Genomic DNA, 17,207 nt, shown 5'->3' with positions numbered 1-17,207 from the left:
CTACTATTCCCCCCGGATAGAGAGGATAAGAAGGTGGATGCTTGGGCCCGTAAAGTTTTTTTGCTTCGGGCAGCATGGCCAATGTCACCTGTACCCTGGCCAGGTTCACCCATACCCTGTGGGACTGCATTTCGGCGGCTGCTGATCTTATTCCAAAAGGCGAGGAAATGGAAGGCTTCCTGAATATTGTCAAAGACGGAAAGGAGGCAATGGGGGAATGTCTCCAGTCTGGACTGGATACTGCTGATAGTGTCAGCAGATCCATGGCTGCAAGCACTGTGCTATGCAGATTTGCATGGTTGAGGAAGTCGGGGTGTGCACCAGATGTGCAGGCCAGACTTCTCAACATGCCTTTTGATGGCTTGAGACTGTTCGGTAGTAAGGCTGATGAAAGCCTAGAAAAACGACAAACCTCAAAAGCGGCAGCTAAATCTCTTAGCGCCTCCATGCGACAGCCTCAGAAACCCTATTCAGGCTCATCTTCCTGGAGGGGTCATCCTTTTCGGTACTACTACTCATTTGGTAGAGGAAGAGGACAGGCTTTTCAAAGCGGCAAAAGAAATGTCACTCGTTGTGGACGCTGGAAGACTGCAAAGCCAACCTCAGGAACGGCATCTTTGCCCTCAGCCGCTCCTGCAGCCGCCTATAAATCACTCCGAGACCTTGTTGCACAAAACCCCAGTGGGAGGCAGGATCTCTCAGCATCTGAAGGAATGGCGGGGCATTACCTCAGATGCTTGGGCACTGGAAACAGTAGCTCAAGGTTACTGTCTCCCCTTCCTAAAAAGGCCTCAGAACCATCTGCCGGGAAACAACTCTGTCAAAATTCCAGATCCGCCCCTGTTGCAGGAAATTTTAACCCTGCTAAAGAAAGGTGATATAGAACAAGTGCCTGTAGCGGAGAGGAACAAGGGTTGGTACTCCCCATACTTTATCATCCCAAAGAAGGACGGAGGATTGAGGCCCATCTTGGATTTAAGAAACTTGAACAAGTTCCTCAGGAAGGACAAGTTCAAGATGGTAACCCTTTCTCAGATCCTTCAGGTGTTAGGCAGAAACCTGTGCAGTTCCCTTAGGGACCACTGCAAAAGGCTTAAGACTACAGGTGTTGGCAGTAAACCCAATTGGTAGCAGTCTGTACCACCCAGATTTACCTGGTAGCTGTGGCTGAGCAGCCAGACTTTTCTCAAGAAGAGTTAGACAGTATATAGAGCACACAAGATAGGTACCAAAATACAGTAGCACAAGCAAACACTGACCAGAGCTTTGGTATCAAGTATATAATTATTTATTTAAAGACACACTTAGACATACTCTAGCACTATTATTGTAAGCAAGTTCAAAAACACAGTCACTATTAATATATATACATCCCTTATTCCTTATTAGACAAGTCTTCGTTAACACCACTTATTTCCAGACAGAGGTGAGCGCTTAACTAAAGATGGCACTCCAATAAGTTAAGAAAAAGGGAGGGAAAAGGCAGAAATTAGTAACAGCACACAAAACAATACTTTAGAAGCACTCAGCAAGGGAGGAAAGTCAGTCTACGGGAAGCAGCAAACCTAAGTTGACCACGGGAAGTTAAATGCACACCAGCATTTTATTTTGAAGTACAGACTGTAGCTGTTGCAACTAAATAGTAGACCGTGCAGTTTATTATTGTTTTATTTGCTCCCTAAGTCCTTGAATCTATCCCTGTACTTGTTGAGCATTCCGGCATCTCTTGCCGCCGCAGGCACTCTAGCACGCACAGTCAGGAACTACAGTTCCCAGAGTGCTCTCACGGCAACTTAAAGAAACGTCAGGCGCTTCAGCAACGAAGCCTGTCTACGCCGGTCCACGGCGTCCAACGGCTCACGGCCAGAAACGCTGGCGGTTTCCAAACACAGGCTTTGCAGCTAAAACTCAGGTATGGGTTACCCAAATCTTAACGATCTACTATCCCGAACTGCTATATTACAGCAGCAAGGGTTAGTCCAAGATTTTCTCAGACACAGACATGATCCACTCGATCAAAACGAGACACAGATAAGAAGCATTACACCTAAAGCTATCCCCCTCACGAAAACAGACCAGGAGACAGGAGCTGATAATGTACACCTTAAAATTGCACTACTTAACACTAGGTCAATGCCTAAACATGCCCAAGAAATCCACGATTACATTACAGATGAGAAACTGGACATCTTATGCCTAACAGAAACATGGCTGCAAGAGCCTGTTGGACCCACTATAGATATTGCAGTACCTACAAACTACAACATATATCTAAAAAATAGAGAAACTGGAAAGGGCGGAGGAGTGGCGATTATCGCAAAAAACTCAATTAAACTCTTTGCCACCCCTATTCAGTGCTCAGGATGTGAGGTCATTCACCTCAAACTGACTCCTACTCAAAACAACTGCATCAACATTATCACTATATATAGACCCCCATCTCTTACTTCGGAGTTCAATGACAAGATTGTGTCCATATTAAACAACCTCAAATCAACCAACACAGAGACCATGTTAATGGGTGACATAAACAGATGGAGGGGAAACCAACATGACCAACAAGCCATAATCCTAGAAGAGGACCTTGAGAATAGCGATTTAACCGTTAATAACAATGGCCCTACGGCAACCACTGGGAACCAGCTGGACTGGATTGTCACAAATAGCCATAACGTAACCACGCTTGGAACTTATCCCTGCATCTGGTCTGACCATTTCAAAATTGAAATCTCACTGTCCCTGAACTTTAAAAAGGAAAAACCAGTTAATGTACCGAAATCAGTCCTCGGCAGGAATCTGAAAAAAATTACGAGTAGTATGCTTTCAGAGGAAATGCAGGAAATCATGGCCACCACTAATGATGAAGACCCTAGTGAACATATTATATCAACATACAATCAAGGCATGACAAAACTGTTAGATCTCCATGCCCCCCTAAAAAACAAGAAAGTCAGACCAAATTCCAATCACCAAAAATGGTTCACTGATCTCAAGAAAGACAAAAGGAACCTTGAGAGGAAATGGCAAAAAGAACCCACTGAAATAAATAAAGCAAATTGGAAGACGGCAGACCATATATACAAATCTAAACTCATAGATCTGAAGAAAAACTACTATAATGACATCATTAGCACTGCGGCCAACTCCACCGGAAAGCTTTTCCAGATCCTCAAATCCATAGACAAACCCACAACACTTACTCCACCCTTTGAACCCACTGAAACTGATTGCGAGAAAGTCCAAATTGCATTCCAAAATAAAATTACCAAAGCCAGAGATACCATCATTAACTGCCTGACCACAAACACCTAATTTAAAACCCACCTCACAGAAAATAAAAACGAGATAGAAACCTCAAAATACCAATTCAGATCCATCACTCTCGATGTAATGAAGAAAACACTCACCACTATGAGGTGTACCTCATGCTCGGAAAATACCACCTAAACTCATTCTAGAAAACCCTGATATCTTTGCCCCTTTCCTCACAAGAAGGGTAAACGCTTCTTTTAGGGACCAAACTGTACCAAACATTATTAAAACGGTCACGGTCACTCCTCTACCAAAAAAACCTGTCCTTAACCAACAGGACCCGGCCAATCTCAGACCCATTACTAACTGCAATTTTCTGCCGAAAATTCTGGATAAAATAGCCACACAACAACTCCAAAGCTATGTGGATGAAAATAACTCACTGCATCCACAGCAGTCCGGATTTAGATGTAGCCACAGTACCGAGTCAGACCTCCAGACAGAAATGCTGTCTATTTTGGACAAAGGCAAATCAGGCCTGTTAATATTATTGGACCTCTCGGCAGCATTTGATTTGCTTGATCATGCCAAACTCTGAGAGGCCCTTGAAAATTCAGGCAATGGCTCACCAGGAGCAATTGAATGGATAGCCTCATTCTTGCAAAACAGGCAATCCAGGATTGTCTGGGGAGACAAAACATCTAACACCAAACCGGTCGATTGCGGTGTCCCTCAAATGGGCCAGCTTCTCTCCTTTGCTTTTCAATCTCTACATGCGCTGCCTTTGCACCATGCTAACTCAGATGGGTATATTTTTTACCAACTTTGCCGACGATACCCAACTAGTGTTTCAACTCGTTGGGGATTACAAAATGGATAGTGACAAATTCTCATCCCATTAAGACTGAAATGATGTGAGATATATATTTTTACTCCAATGCGACAACCTTATGAGTTAAATTGAGTTCTGTGAGTATTCAAATATAGTAAAATGTTCAAAAAATAATAATTTTCACAATCCAATGCTGCTGTTCTGTTATGTTGTTTATTGCAAATTCCACATGTTATCATCACATGTGTGAATCCTTTATCCAGAGGTTCATTTCACACTTGTTCACTTTGTAAACCAAAATAACTTTTCAATTTCCATTATCTATTTTTCACTCTCAATTTCCAATGTCTATTTCGCACTCTCATTTCCAATGTCTATTTCGCACTCTCTACACGTGTTTCCCCATCGCTCTTTGCAATGGCTCTTCAGGAGAGTAGATTCTAATCAGGTTAACTTTTGAATGGAAAGAATATTAAAAAAAAGAAAAAACAATATCACCTTGTGTTTTACAAATTAGTTTGCTTCATATCATAATGGATATACAGTGCTTACATTACTCACCTAAATAAATCCTTCAAAAATACCTTTTTAGAGGTACTTTCACTTGTTCCAAATTTGTTGTAAAAATTAATCTTTATTTCTATTGACTGTTCAATTTTGTATAATATTTTATCTTGATCAGCTCACTGCTGCTGACTCCTTTCGAATTCTGTAGAGACAGAGAAGGCTTAACTAAATTATTTAAGTTTAACTAACTAATTAATATGGCTTTGGAGTCTAGTTTAATAACCACCAAATAGTGCTAAATGTTCTCACCTGGGTTTCCTTTGGATTTCTCATCAAAAACACGTCCTTCCTGGTCCTGGTCGCTCAACAGAGTGCTGCTGATTGCTTTCGCAGCTACTCTGTGGTTTTGTTTTCAATTTATACTAAATGCGTGGATCGCGATGACGGCATCACGCCGCGCGCCACGTTGCTTGCTCATCCCTATACAACACCATAGAGTGTTGGATGAAAGAAAACTGGATGTGCTTGAACGGCTGCAAGACTGAGCTTATGATATTCGGCTCCACACAGGCCATAAAGAAATTGAGCCCATCCTACTCTTCATTCTTTATCAAAAATACCCACATTCCTACATCAGAAAAAGTGAAGACTTTAGGAGGATATCTTCAAGCATCATTAGGCGCTGAAGCACACACAGCCTATCTAAAGAAAAAGTGTCAGTACCACCAAAAACCTTTGAGAAAAATCAGACCATTGCTAGATCAAAAAAACAGCACAATCATCGCTAGAGCCACTATATTGTCCAGATTGGATTATGGAAATTCCCTATTACTAGGAGCTAACACATCACCGGAGAAAGGAAGGCTCTCCATTGGTTGGCCATGAAAAAGAGAATTTCCTTCAAGTCTCTCACAATGGTTCATCGCTGCCTATATATGGCAAAGCCCCGGTCTACCTCAAGAAACAATTCAAGTGGTACGAGCCAACTAGACGGCTTAGATCCTCCAACACAGGTAAATTGCAAATCGCTAAAACGAAAAAGCAGCACGGCCTTGGCAAGGCCTTCCCGACCTTAAGTACTGACAAATGGAATGAACTTCCAACCTCATTGAAGCTCGAACCCAATTACATTCTCTTCAGGAAAAAATTGAAAACACTACTTTTCAAATGAATCCTAGAAGTAGCTCTAACCGAGTATGATGTAACACTGGTCACTTCACACCTTGTCCCGTCTTAATTTTCTGTTGTCCTGTCTCCTCATAAGCGCTCTGATGCCTGCGGGCTTTAGCGCTATACAAATAAATAAAATAAAATAAAAAATAAAAAAATCTACTATGGTGGGCTTGCAACGGCAACATCCTCAAAGGAGAATCTTTTTGGCAACCATGGCCGGAGATAACAGTAGTAATGGACGCCTCACTCACAGGGTGGGAAGCCCACACCAACGATCTGACAATCGGCAGTCGTTGGTCTCCATCGGAGTCCAAACTACACATCAACCTATTGGAGCTGAGGGCAATCAGACTAGCGCTGAAGGCCTTCCTGCCCTCTGTACAGGGAAAGAATGTCCTGATAATGACGGACAGCACGGTGGCCATGTACTACCTCAACAAAAGAGGAGGCGTAGGGTCACTACCACTGTGCAGAGAGGTAGTGCAGCTCTGTTTCTGGGCAATATGAGAAGGAATCTCTCAATCAGCAGTTCACCTAGCCGGAGAGCAGAACACGGCGGCAGAAGCTCTGAGCAGGCAGAGCGCGGTCTCTCACGAGTGGGAGCTAGCTCAGGAAGTCCTTCTGGAGATCTTTGCCCTTTGGGGAACCCCTCAAGTGGATCTGTTCGCAACCACGGTAAACCGGAAGTGCGAACAGTACTGCTCAAGGGAATTTTCTCAGAGAGGAGCTCTAGGAGACGTGTTCGTGGTGGAGTGGAAGTTCCCGCCAATCCCCGTGATTCCTTAAGTAATCAGGAGGTTTAGAAAGTTCAGGAAAACCATGATCCTAATTAGCCCGGATTGGGTGAGGAGGACGTGGTACCCGGACCTTCTGGATATGTCCATCTGCCCTCCAATACGTCTTCCGCAAAGAGAGGATCTTCTCTCGCAAGAGGAAGGTGGGTTTCTCCATCCAGAGGTCAAGACACTCAACCTTCATGCATGGTTTCTGAGAGGTTGAGATACAGGGATTGGGATCTTCCGGATGACGTAATGGAAATTTTGCTTTCGGCCAGAAGGCCAGCAACAAAATCCTTGTACTGGTGTCGTTGGAACAAGTTCAGTAACTGGTGCAGAGATAAGGATGTGGACCCTTTTCAATGTGGCACTCCAATGGTGCTTTCTTTTCTATTGCATCTAGCCAATCTGGGGCTCCAGATTGGAACAATTAAAGTATATCTGGCTGCGCTATCCATTTTTAAGCGCTCCTCGGAAGAGGTTTCTTAATTCAAAAGTCCATTGATAATTCAATTCCTGAAAGGGCTTACTAATGTATACCCTCCAGTTCCTTTTCATGTCCCAATTTGGGATTTAAATCTAGTACTTAAGTTTCTAACTTGTATACCTTTTGAGCCTCTCTACTCTTGTCCATTGAGGCTTCTAACATTAAAAACTGTCCTTCTTGTGGCCTTAACATCAGCACGCAGGGTTAGTGAACTACAGGCTCTCTCATGTAAACCTCCATATACTACTTTTTACAAGGACAAGGTAGTTCTTAAAGTTAAACCTTCCTTTTTACCAAAAGTAGTTTTGACTTCCATTTGTCACAAAAAAATCATATTACCAACATTCTATCCTCCTTCTCATTTCGGTAAAGAAGAGGAGAGACTGCATAGACTGGACTCCAAAAGGGCTCTCAGTTTTTACATTTCAAGAATGTCAAAATTACGTCAAGATGACCAACTCTTTGTAGGGTATATAGGTCATAAATTGGGATTATCGGTGACAAAACAAACCATATCCCGCTGAATCATTCTGGCTATAATTGAATGCTACAGATTGGCGGGAAAAGACCCCCCAGATGGGCTTCAAGCCCATTCCACTAGGGGGATGGCTACTTCTGCGGCTCTAAAGAGGGGAGTCCCTGCAGCAGATGTTTGTTCAGCTGCAACATGGGCATAAATGCATACTTTCATCAAGCATTATTGCTTATATGCTTCCTCCTCCAATGAGGGTTTATTTGCCAAGGCAGTACTTCATTCCGTCCATGAAAACAGTAACTAGTACTCCCACCTCCAAAATTGCCACTGCTATGGGAGTCTATCATAAAATGAGGAATACGTGGGAGGACACAATCCATTTGAAGAACAAGTTACTTACCAACTGTAACGTTCTTTCGACTGGATGTTCCTCCCATGTATTCCTCATCACCCCTCCCATTCCTACCCTGCAGTACAGTTTGCGTTTCTTACACTTTCCTCTCACGAAGAGTCTATCAGTCATGGGGCACGCCTGGGTGTTCCTCCAATATTTCCTCGAAAAAGCTGTACTGAAGCCAACGGGCGCAGCACAAGCTATTTATACTGACAGTGACATCGACGCGGTACGGCGCCCGTTGAGGGACATCGACGCCAAGACCTCATGCACAGCGCCCTCTGCCGAAATGTATTTTTCCGAAGCAGCGAAGCTGGAGATAACGATTTATCATAAGATGAGGAATACGTGGGAGGAACATCCAGTTGAAAGAACGTTACAGTTGGTAAGTAACTTGTTCATCTGTTTATTTACTGGATCACCACAATTCATAACCAATATGGATTACAGTTAACACATTTGTTTAAAATTACAAATATGTTTACTTCATTGAAATGCCTTAAGTCCAGAAAGAAAACTACTTTTGTGCTTATTCAAATTGCCTTTTACTCCTTACATTCAGAGTATTAAGGAAAATACTCCTGCATCCAGATCTTACCAGAAGCACTGGCAGTGCTCTTAACTAGGGCAAGAATGGCATGGCACTGTTGAAATTGAAATATTCTGGATGGATGTTCTGCCTCTCAGGTTTCCATTTGTTCCTCTGACATGCCTTGAAGTGTGTGTGTCTGTTTGCGAGGGTCTGTGGGACCCATTTAAAGCTAGCCAGGACATTTCCTGGCTCTGGCCTGATGGGAGGGGATGATGCAAGGTTTCTGGGGACAGCGAAGTAATCTGCATGATGGTATGCTTAACCTGCAGCTCCAACTGGGTGTATGATCCTTTCATGGGCCCCTTTTAAATGTTAGCAAAGCAGCATGCATCTGCAGCACAACATTGTCTTGCAGTTGTTTGAACTGGCAGGACAACTTTATTGATCAAATGGGAAACTGGCATTTGCATTTCCCTGGGGCATTTGGTAATTAGCACTGTTATTGTTAAAATGATATGACATTGATCATTTCAGATTTTGATACAGCGCTTCTTGCTGGATTCTTCACACTTGAAAGCACTATAATCACTTTTATATTTGTCGGCCTCATAATGATGAAGGACTCTGTCGGCCCTGTCGGGATTCAAGCTTGGGATGTGCAGTGCAGGCTGGCACATGTCATAGGCCATCCCAGACATTGAAGATTGAAACTTAAGTTTATCCATGGTTTGCTCCCACAGGATCATCCAGCATCAATGACTTTCCTAGTGGCAAAATGTGTACTAGTGCCAGCCACTGGTGCCCGGCAAATCCTCTGTACCATAACAAAGCAACTATGAACAAGCCAATCTGCAGAAACAGTCACCTGTGCCCGATTTTCTTGCTCCTTGATATTTTGTAGCCTGAAGTTCCTCACCTTTGCAGTTGTTTATAGGCTATTTGAATTGCGTTCACTGTGTTTCGTTGAATCTTGAACCTTTCTGTTCTTGAAATGCTCCTAATGTAAGCCCATAAGTTTTATTAACAGGGCGGCTTCCTGGTGAATCCTTAAGAGTTTCTTAGACATTCAAATATTAAGTATGTAATTCACACTGTGCTCTAGAAATAATCGTTTTCATAAAAGGGACCTCCTAGCAAACACTCCCGTGTTTATAAAGATACCAATTCGATCTCTTTCAGGTCCAGCAATGTTTGAATCGTTTGACTAGAATGAATTTGGAAGGTGCGATTGAGGAATTCGTAGAACTGTGTCCAAAGTAAGTAGCGAGGGCTGAGGATGTGTGCGTTTAATATTAAGTTGGTTTTTGTGTTTTGAAGAAGGGAACTGTAAAAATCTGACCTTTTTTCTATTTCAGTAAAAAAGAATTGGAAAATACAGATAGCTGCTCAGCTCCCAGCCAACCCTTGATAGAGTTGGTGGCAGTGAAGATCTTGGGTGGTTGTAAGCTGTTTCTTCGATTAATGGACTGCTGTTGTAAAGCATTTCAGTATCCTTTTCTTTTATTAATGTTTTTTTAATAAAGCCTGTCATGTGCAACGTGATATCTTTAAAACATCAGAACCCTACAACATTCTTCGCATTGCTTAGAAATTAATATCCATTTTGATATTTTAACATTTAATGCACTAAACTTACTTCTCCAGAGATCCTTCAACAGCCTGTACCCTGCCTGTACAAAGTCTCACCATACATATCCTTCCCTGAACTTTAGATTATGTACGGTGATACACTAATCAGTTGTATATTTCAGTCTTCCATTTCTGCTCCTTCGAGACCTGAGATCCATCCACCCCAATTTCTTGGGACTCGGTTGAGGCATCAGATGTGACTATTTAATTGTCCTTAAATGAAGGCTCTGTCATGTTTCTTAATATTGTTCCTGCCAAAGGTAATCATATTGCTGTCCACATGCATTTGCTTTTCAAGAATGGAGACACTGTTGCTTTTTTAAACAACTTTTTATTAAGGTCTCAGCAGTTACAGTGGCACCCAATCAATACATCACATGGTCTTACATATATCAACGTCTTCATCAAAAGTTCAATAATTTACAGTCTACATAGCTGTTTCGTCATCCGAGGGCAGGTCACATAGATACGCCCTGAAGGGGCTCCAGATGTCCTTTGGTCGGCTCATGCTTGGTTGGGTTAGCACATATTGTTCCTCGCATTCATTTACATAGGTTAATTCGCGTAAAAAGGTATTCATGGTAGGGGAGTTCGGGCTTTTCCATGATTGCAGTATACATTTTTTGGCGATAGCACATGACACATTAAACAGCCTTCTGATTTTTTCAGAGCATTTCCCAATATCCCCGAACAAGTATTTTTGGGGGGACAAATACGGGGGGGATTTGTGTTAATTCTGTCAGCGTAGCTGCAACCCTCTCCCAGAATCGAACCACAACCGGGCACTCCCAGTACATATGATAGGATCCCGCTTGCGGGGGACTTACATTTGGGGCAGTCACCTGTATCACCCGGCGTAAATTTAGCAATTCTGGCCCGGGTATAGTGCAGTCTGTTAAGGATTTTAAACTGTATTCGGCGCAATACCGCATTGAGGGACACCCTTCTTGTAAGCATACAGTACCTTACCCATTTCTCTTCAGGAATAAGCATTTTCATATCAGCTTCCCATTTCTCTTTCACTCAGTTGGTCGTAGGAGTGTGGGTCTGTATCGTCGTATACAACTTGGAGATTCCCAGCCCCCCTTCTGTTGTAACCAGTTGTGTGCACGGGTGGGAGGGGGGTTCATCAGGGAAGGATGGCCAGTGTGCTTGAAATGCGGACCTCATCTGATAGTACTGTAATGTTCGGAAGGATCCTCCTCCCACACCCCTCAAGAATACTGCAAGGGTCACGAACTTCCCGTCTATGTACATATCTCCCACCTTCATCTCTGTATCGGGGTCCCAGGCTTCCTGGATGCTGATGTCGAATGTGGGGGGAATATTTGGGTATTTCCATAACGGGGCCTCAGGGTTATAGGGGATCTCAATGTCCAGTTTCTTGTATATGGCCGCCCAGGCTCTCACTGTGCAGCTAACAGGGTCAAATTCACATGAGTCCTTGTGTCTTGTATCAAAGATAACTGATCTAACGTCTGTGGGTGTAGTAGTGTACTCTTCTATCCACGTGTGGGGTGAGTTGTCCGCCTCGTCATACCAATGTTTTGCGAACTGCGCCTGTGCCGCAATGTAATAGAGCTCAAAATCTGGTGCTGCTATTCCCCCTTTTTCATATGGTTCTATCATCTTTTCCCACCCAATCCTAGCCACCTTCCCGTTCCAAAGGAATGACACTACCATGGATCGAAGTTTCGAGAAAAATTCCTTACCCGGCCATATAGGTATGTTTACAAATAGGTATAGCAATTTTGGGAGTACAATCATTTTAAGAATGGCAATTCTACTGTGTAGTGAGATTTGGAGGTGTCTCCAGGTCTGTAATTTGGTATGGAGTGTTTGTAGCGCCTGGTGATGGTTGTCAGCATACAGGGTCTGTCTATTACTTGAAACCAGGACTCCCAGGTATCTGATGTGTCGCTCTGACCACTTAAGGCCGCACATCCGAGCCGGGCGGTTTGTGGTTTGGGTGAGCGGGAACATTTCTGATTTAGCACTGTTCACCATGTACCCAGAGTACTCAGCGAATTCGTTGATGTCTGCCATAATAGGAACAATGTTTTTGTCTGGTTTGCGACGTACAGCAAGGTATCGTCCGCGTATAGGGATATTATTTGAGTGGCACCCTTGTTAATATGTCTCAGACGAACCGCAGCCGCCATGGGCTCTATTGTCAAAGCAAATAGGATAGGGGAGAAGGGGCACCCATGTCTGGTGCCACGACCCAGCTCAAACAGCTCAGATATAGTTCTATTCGTGCACACCCTTGCACCCGGGGCTGTGTACAGCAGCCTGACGTACTTGATATAGTTGGGGCCCACCCCAAACGCCTCCAGCACCAAAAAGAGGTACTCCCAGGAGACCTAGTCAAATGCCTTCTCGGCGTCAAGTGACACTGCAACATTGATTTGTGACGACATGCCGAATAGCCTGTGCAAATTTAGGGCAGTGGACCTATGGGGAATAAACCCACTTTGATCTGCATGAACCAGCGTAGGGACAGGGGCCTATAGGATGACATGTCTTGTGGTAGGCGTCTGGGTTTGGCCAACACTGTAATGATGGCCTCACGGATTGTCGGGGGCAGCATTTGTTTCCCCAGAGCCTCTCCCCACACCTCTAACAGCACAGGTACCAATTCTTCACGGAATTCTTTATAGAATTCAGCACCAAGCCCATCCGAGCCGGGTGCCTTCCCAGACGTGAACCCCTTTATCGCCTCAGTAAGCTCCTCGGCAGTGATAGGTTGTTCGAGTGCTAGTTTGCTTTCTTCTGGGATTGTGGGGAGTTCTAGCATAGCAAGATACCTTTTAATCTCATCAGGGGATTTTCCATCTCTATTCTTATACAAATCTTTGTAAAAGTGAACAAACTCATCATTTATTCCCTGTTCACTTGTTATTATCTCGTTTTGTGCCATTTGGATCGCTGTAATCGGGGTCATATGTTTTTCGTGCTTAACCAAGTTGGCCAACATTCTCCCTGCCTTATTTCCTTCTCCGTATCTGCGAGCCCTGGTGGGGGCTGCTGTATATTGTACTTGCCTTATTGCCAGTCGGTCAAAATCCCTAAGTAACTTATGTATTGCAGCCAGGGTGTCTCCACCGTGCGTGCGGCTGTAGATTTCTTCTAGTGCGTTCAACTCTTTCTCCACCCCCTCCAGCTCACGGCGCACTTCCCTCAAAAGACCAGTGGTCTTAGATATTAAGGCCCCCCTCGCCCAGACTTTGAAAGCCTCCCATACTGACGATATGTGTTCTACAGAACCAATGTTGTCTGTAAAAAAGTTGGCAATTTCAATGTGTAGGGTTTCAACAACATTCGGTTCTTTTAGTATGTCTCTTGGCATTCTCCACCTCCTAGTTGGTCTGGGGGCATCTTTCAAAACGATCTCCAACATCACTGGGGAGTGGTCCGATAGTGTACGAGAAAGGATTTTGCAATTCTGTAGGGTATGCGCTATGTTTGTGGATATAAACCAGTAATCTATACGTGACTCACTATCATGGACAGAAGAGTAGAACGTGTACCGTCTGCTGGCCGGATGGAGCACCCTCCAGGCATCCACTAGAGACAGTTGCGGGATAATTTGCTTCAGAACCAGTGCCGCCTTGGTGGGTGCCCTGGTTACCTTAGTAGATCTATCCAGGGTCTGGTCTAATATCACATTAAAGTCCCCTCCCCATAGTACTGTGGTTGCATCATGTTTGGCAAGGATCTCGAGCATGTGTAGGTAAAAATCGGGATCGTCCAGATTGGGACCATAGGTGTTCAATAAGGTTTTTTGTTTCCCTGCTATTTCCCCCCAAACCAGAACATATCTACCCATCGGGTCCGCCAAGTGGCCTCTGGCAACAAAGCTAAGAGAATTATGTATGAGGGTGCAGACCCCTCTGGACTGCGATGAATAGTTCGTGTAGTAGCGCAATTTGCCCCATTTTGCCAGTATTTTCTCATTAACCGAGCCCTGTGCATGCGTTTCATGTAACATTAAAATGTGAGGCCCGTGTCTAGTGACATAATTGCCAACCTTTCTGACCTTCATTGGATTGTTCAGGCCCCGAACATTCCATGACATTAATCTTATCTTCAGCCCGTCACCTTTTTTTTTTGCTATTTTACATTGTACCATACAGTAATGACCATCAATGCTCAAGTGACTAACATTAGAGTAGCACCCGTGCCTGCGAGACCATGTTTCAATTAACCTACAACTTCCAACAGTGCATGCTCCCTCTCCAGACTCCTCCACATCCCAGGTCCCTAACATGCCCTGGCAGCAATAACATTCTGTAACTTCCCGATTTCCCCAACCCCACCCTCCACCCACATCATCCACCCCAACTTGACGATGTACCCTTAAACCTTTTAGGAGTTTTCCTGTGGGTGCCATGTTGTCGCCACGGGGCAACCAGAGCGGGCTCACGACCCGCTTCAAAGATTACTCGGAGCCCCCCAGCGCGAGCAGAAATCCGTTACACATCACTAAAGCAGCAACAGAGGATATGTGTGCAACCAGGTTCAGTCAGCAGGGTCCCGGTCTCCACCTCCCGGAGGTGATCTTCCGTTCTGGTCCGGCCCACGGCCTCTAGGTGGTAGGGGTATAGTTGCTTCCACATACGCCAGAGCGGCGGCCGGGGTCTCAAAAAAGTGTTTTCTTCCTCCATACTGGATTCGCATTTTGGCTGGGAATATTAGCGCATATGGGACCTGTCGTGCCCTCAGTAGCCGCTTGACCGGCTCGTATGATCAGCTGCTAGCCTGTACTCCCGCAGCAAAGTCCGGATAAACATGTATGCGGTTCTCCTCATATTGTACTGTCCCAATTTCTCTAGCCTTTCTGAGAATTGTATCTCTGTCTCTGTAATTCAACAGCCTGGCAATGATGGTGCGTGGCGGGGCTCCGGTTTTCGGCACCGGGGCCAGAGTGCGATGTTCTCGCTCAACCAGGAATTGGCTCGAAAAGGATTCTGTCCCAAAAAGAGTCTTAAGAAGGTTTTCCACTTGCTGTTCCATTGCGCCTTTCCCAAACTTTTCAGAAACCCCCACAATCCGAATATTGTTCCTTCGGGATCTGGATTCTAGGTCCCCTCATTTACTCTGCAACGCGCTCATGCCTGCCTTAAGCTGCGCTATGTCGCGATCGTGTCGCGCAATGGTGTCTTCGTTCGTACCAATTCTGTCTTCAGCCTCGGTGATTCTGAGGCTCTCCTTGTCGACTCTGGTTTTCAGTGCTCCTATGGTGTTAACAATGTCATCTAGATTCACATTTGGGGATAGGAAGCCATTCTGAACTATCGTGGTAAGGTGATCAACCCTGTCACCGCTGTCCACGCCAGGTTCAGCCGTTGATGTTGACGACAGGTCTGGTTCGTGGCCGACTGCCTGGCTACTGGTGAATGAGTCCATCGGGCCTTTCTTTTTCCCGGTCGTCCCCTCTGCCGCTTTTTCCTGTTTCCTCGTGTTACCCATGTCCACCACTCCAGCCGGGTCACCAACAAGGCCCAACAGGGGCAATGGATCCTGTGGGACTATACCGCGGGGGCAGGCCGCATAGGATATTTGTCGAGTGGGCTTGTTCAGGCCGGGGAGCTACAAAACTAGTGATTCACGGAGCCACCAATGTCCAGGCACCAGTGGTAACCCGTTAATTGGCCCACTTACAAAGGACTGTGTCTTCCCACGAAGAAAGGAGCTGCACCCCAGCCGCTGAATGCCGCACAACTCACTGTCTCAGCGGCACCGCCGCCAACTTGCAGGAAATGTAGCACGTGTGGCGCACCCCGGCTGCAGGCCAGAAAATGGAGTCTCCCCCTCGGCCACGGCACAGGCCTGGGGGGAAAAAGGATATCACGCCGTCTGACGCCGGCCCGCTTCCCAGCACCCGCCGCGTCACTGCAGGGAGCACCAGCTCTCACCCAACAGGATTGCCTCAATAACTGCAAAGGCAGGGCCCACAAGCCAGCAACACTTGCCCGCACAGCCCTGTGTACGGGACCCAGTGGGAGACACCTCAGTCGATCAGCAGCGCACACGGGCCAGCTCCGCGACCGCGGCACCGCAGCCCCACCTCTCTATGCCACTCTGGCCAGAGCGTCAGCGGCACGTGGTGCCGACCAGCTGAACGTCCCACGCGGCACACTCCCGGGCCTTCTCCCGCTCATCCCGCCAAAGCCGATATCTCTGTGAGTTTTGGTCCGCCGCTCTCAGGATTTCAGTTGGGTGTGGACCGGGTCAAGGTGCACCCTCTGCTCGACTTCACTGTCCGATGGTGGCTCCGAAACAGGATTCAAATATAATTTGGATTTCTGTCGGGCCGGAGCTTTCGCTTCAGGCGGCCATCTTGGTCGTGCGCAACAGCGCCCCCACTGTTGCTTTTTTCTGAAACACCCCACCTCAGAGAGTCTGGTGGTGCAGGCAGCTACTGCGACATCTAAGAAAGCGGCGTACCCTACCATCCCTTCTGATAGGGACAACAAACGAGTAGATGGATGGGCAAGGAAGGTATTTTCCGCAGGGAATATGGCACTCCAATCAACCAACTCCACATGTGCCCTCGCAAAGTTTACGTTCACTCTATGGGACTGCATTTCCATGGCGGCAGAGCATATTCCCGAATGGGATGAAAGAGACGGCTTCTTAGCCATAGTCCGAGACGGCAAAGAGGCAATGTGCGAGTCTCTTCAGTCAGGTTTGGATTCTGCTGATGGCATCAGCAGAGTCATGGCTAGCAGCACTGTTATGCACAGTTTTGCGTGGTTGCGAAAGTCAGGTTTTGCACCGGATTTGCAATCCAGACTTCTCAACCTGCCTTTTGACGGGTCTCACCTTTTTGGCAACAAGGCTGACGAGTCTTGAAGTTGTAGACCTCTAAGGTGGCAGCCAAATATTTAGGCGCCGCTATTAGGCAACCTCAGCCTTTTCATCCTAGTGGACAACCTTGGAGGGGTTGATCTTTTCGCTACTGCTCTTCAGATGGAAGGGCGAGAGGAATGGTCAGTCAAAGGGGCCCAAGAAGATTTCCTCATGGTGGACGAGGTAGGGGTGCAAAGCAAGCTTACGCAGCAGCTTTTTTACCATCTGCCGCTGCATCAGCTGCCTCAAAGCCTCTGAGGTCTTGAGTCACAGTTCACAAGTGGGGGGCAGACCG

At 45.8% G+C, this 17,207-nt stretch overlaps 1 protein-coding gene across 1 annotated transcript in view; it reads left to right on the top strand.

Annotated features, from left to right (window-relative positions):
* The window catches only part of NEPRO (nucleolus and neural progenitor protein), a 362,800-nt gene that overhangs the window by 101,063 nt on the left and 244,530 nt on the right, over positions 1-17,207 (top strand). Inside the window, exons 3-4 of the mRNA XM_069640036.1 lie at positions 9,608-9,684; positions 9,784-9,915. Of these exons, the coding sequence (XP_069496137.1) occupies positions 9,608-9,684; positions 9,784-9,915 (209 nt within the window). The remainder of the gene's footprint in view (positions 1-9,607; positions 9,685-9,783; positions 9,916-17,207) is intronic.

The sequence above is a fragment of the Ambystoma mexicanum genome, chromosome 7q (assembly GCF_040938575.1).
Source record: "Ambystoma mexicanum isolate Mex_15411 chromosome 7q, UKY_AmexF1_1, whole genome shotgun sequence".
Classification (NCBI taxonomy): Eukaryota; Metazoa; Chordata; class Amphibia; order Caudata; family Ambystomatidae; genus Ambystoma; species Ambystoma mexicanum.
Note: the sequence above shows the minus strand (reverse complement) of the source record. Positions and strands in the feature narration are given on the sequence as shown.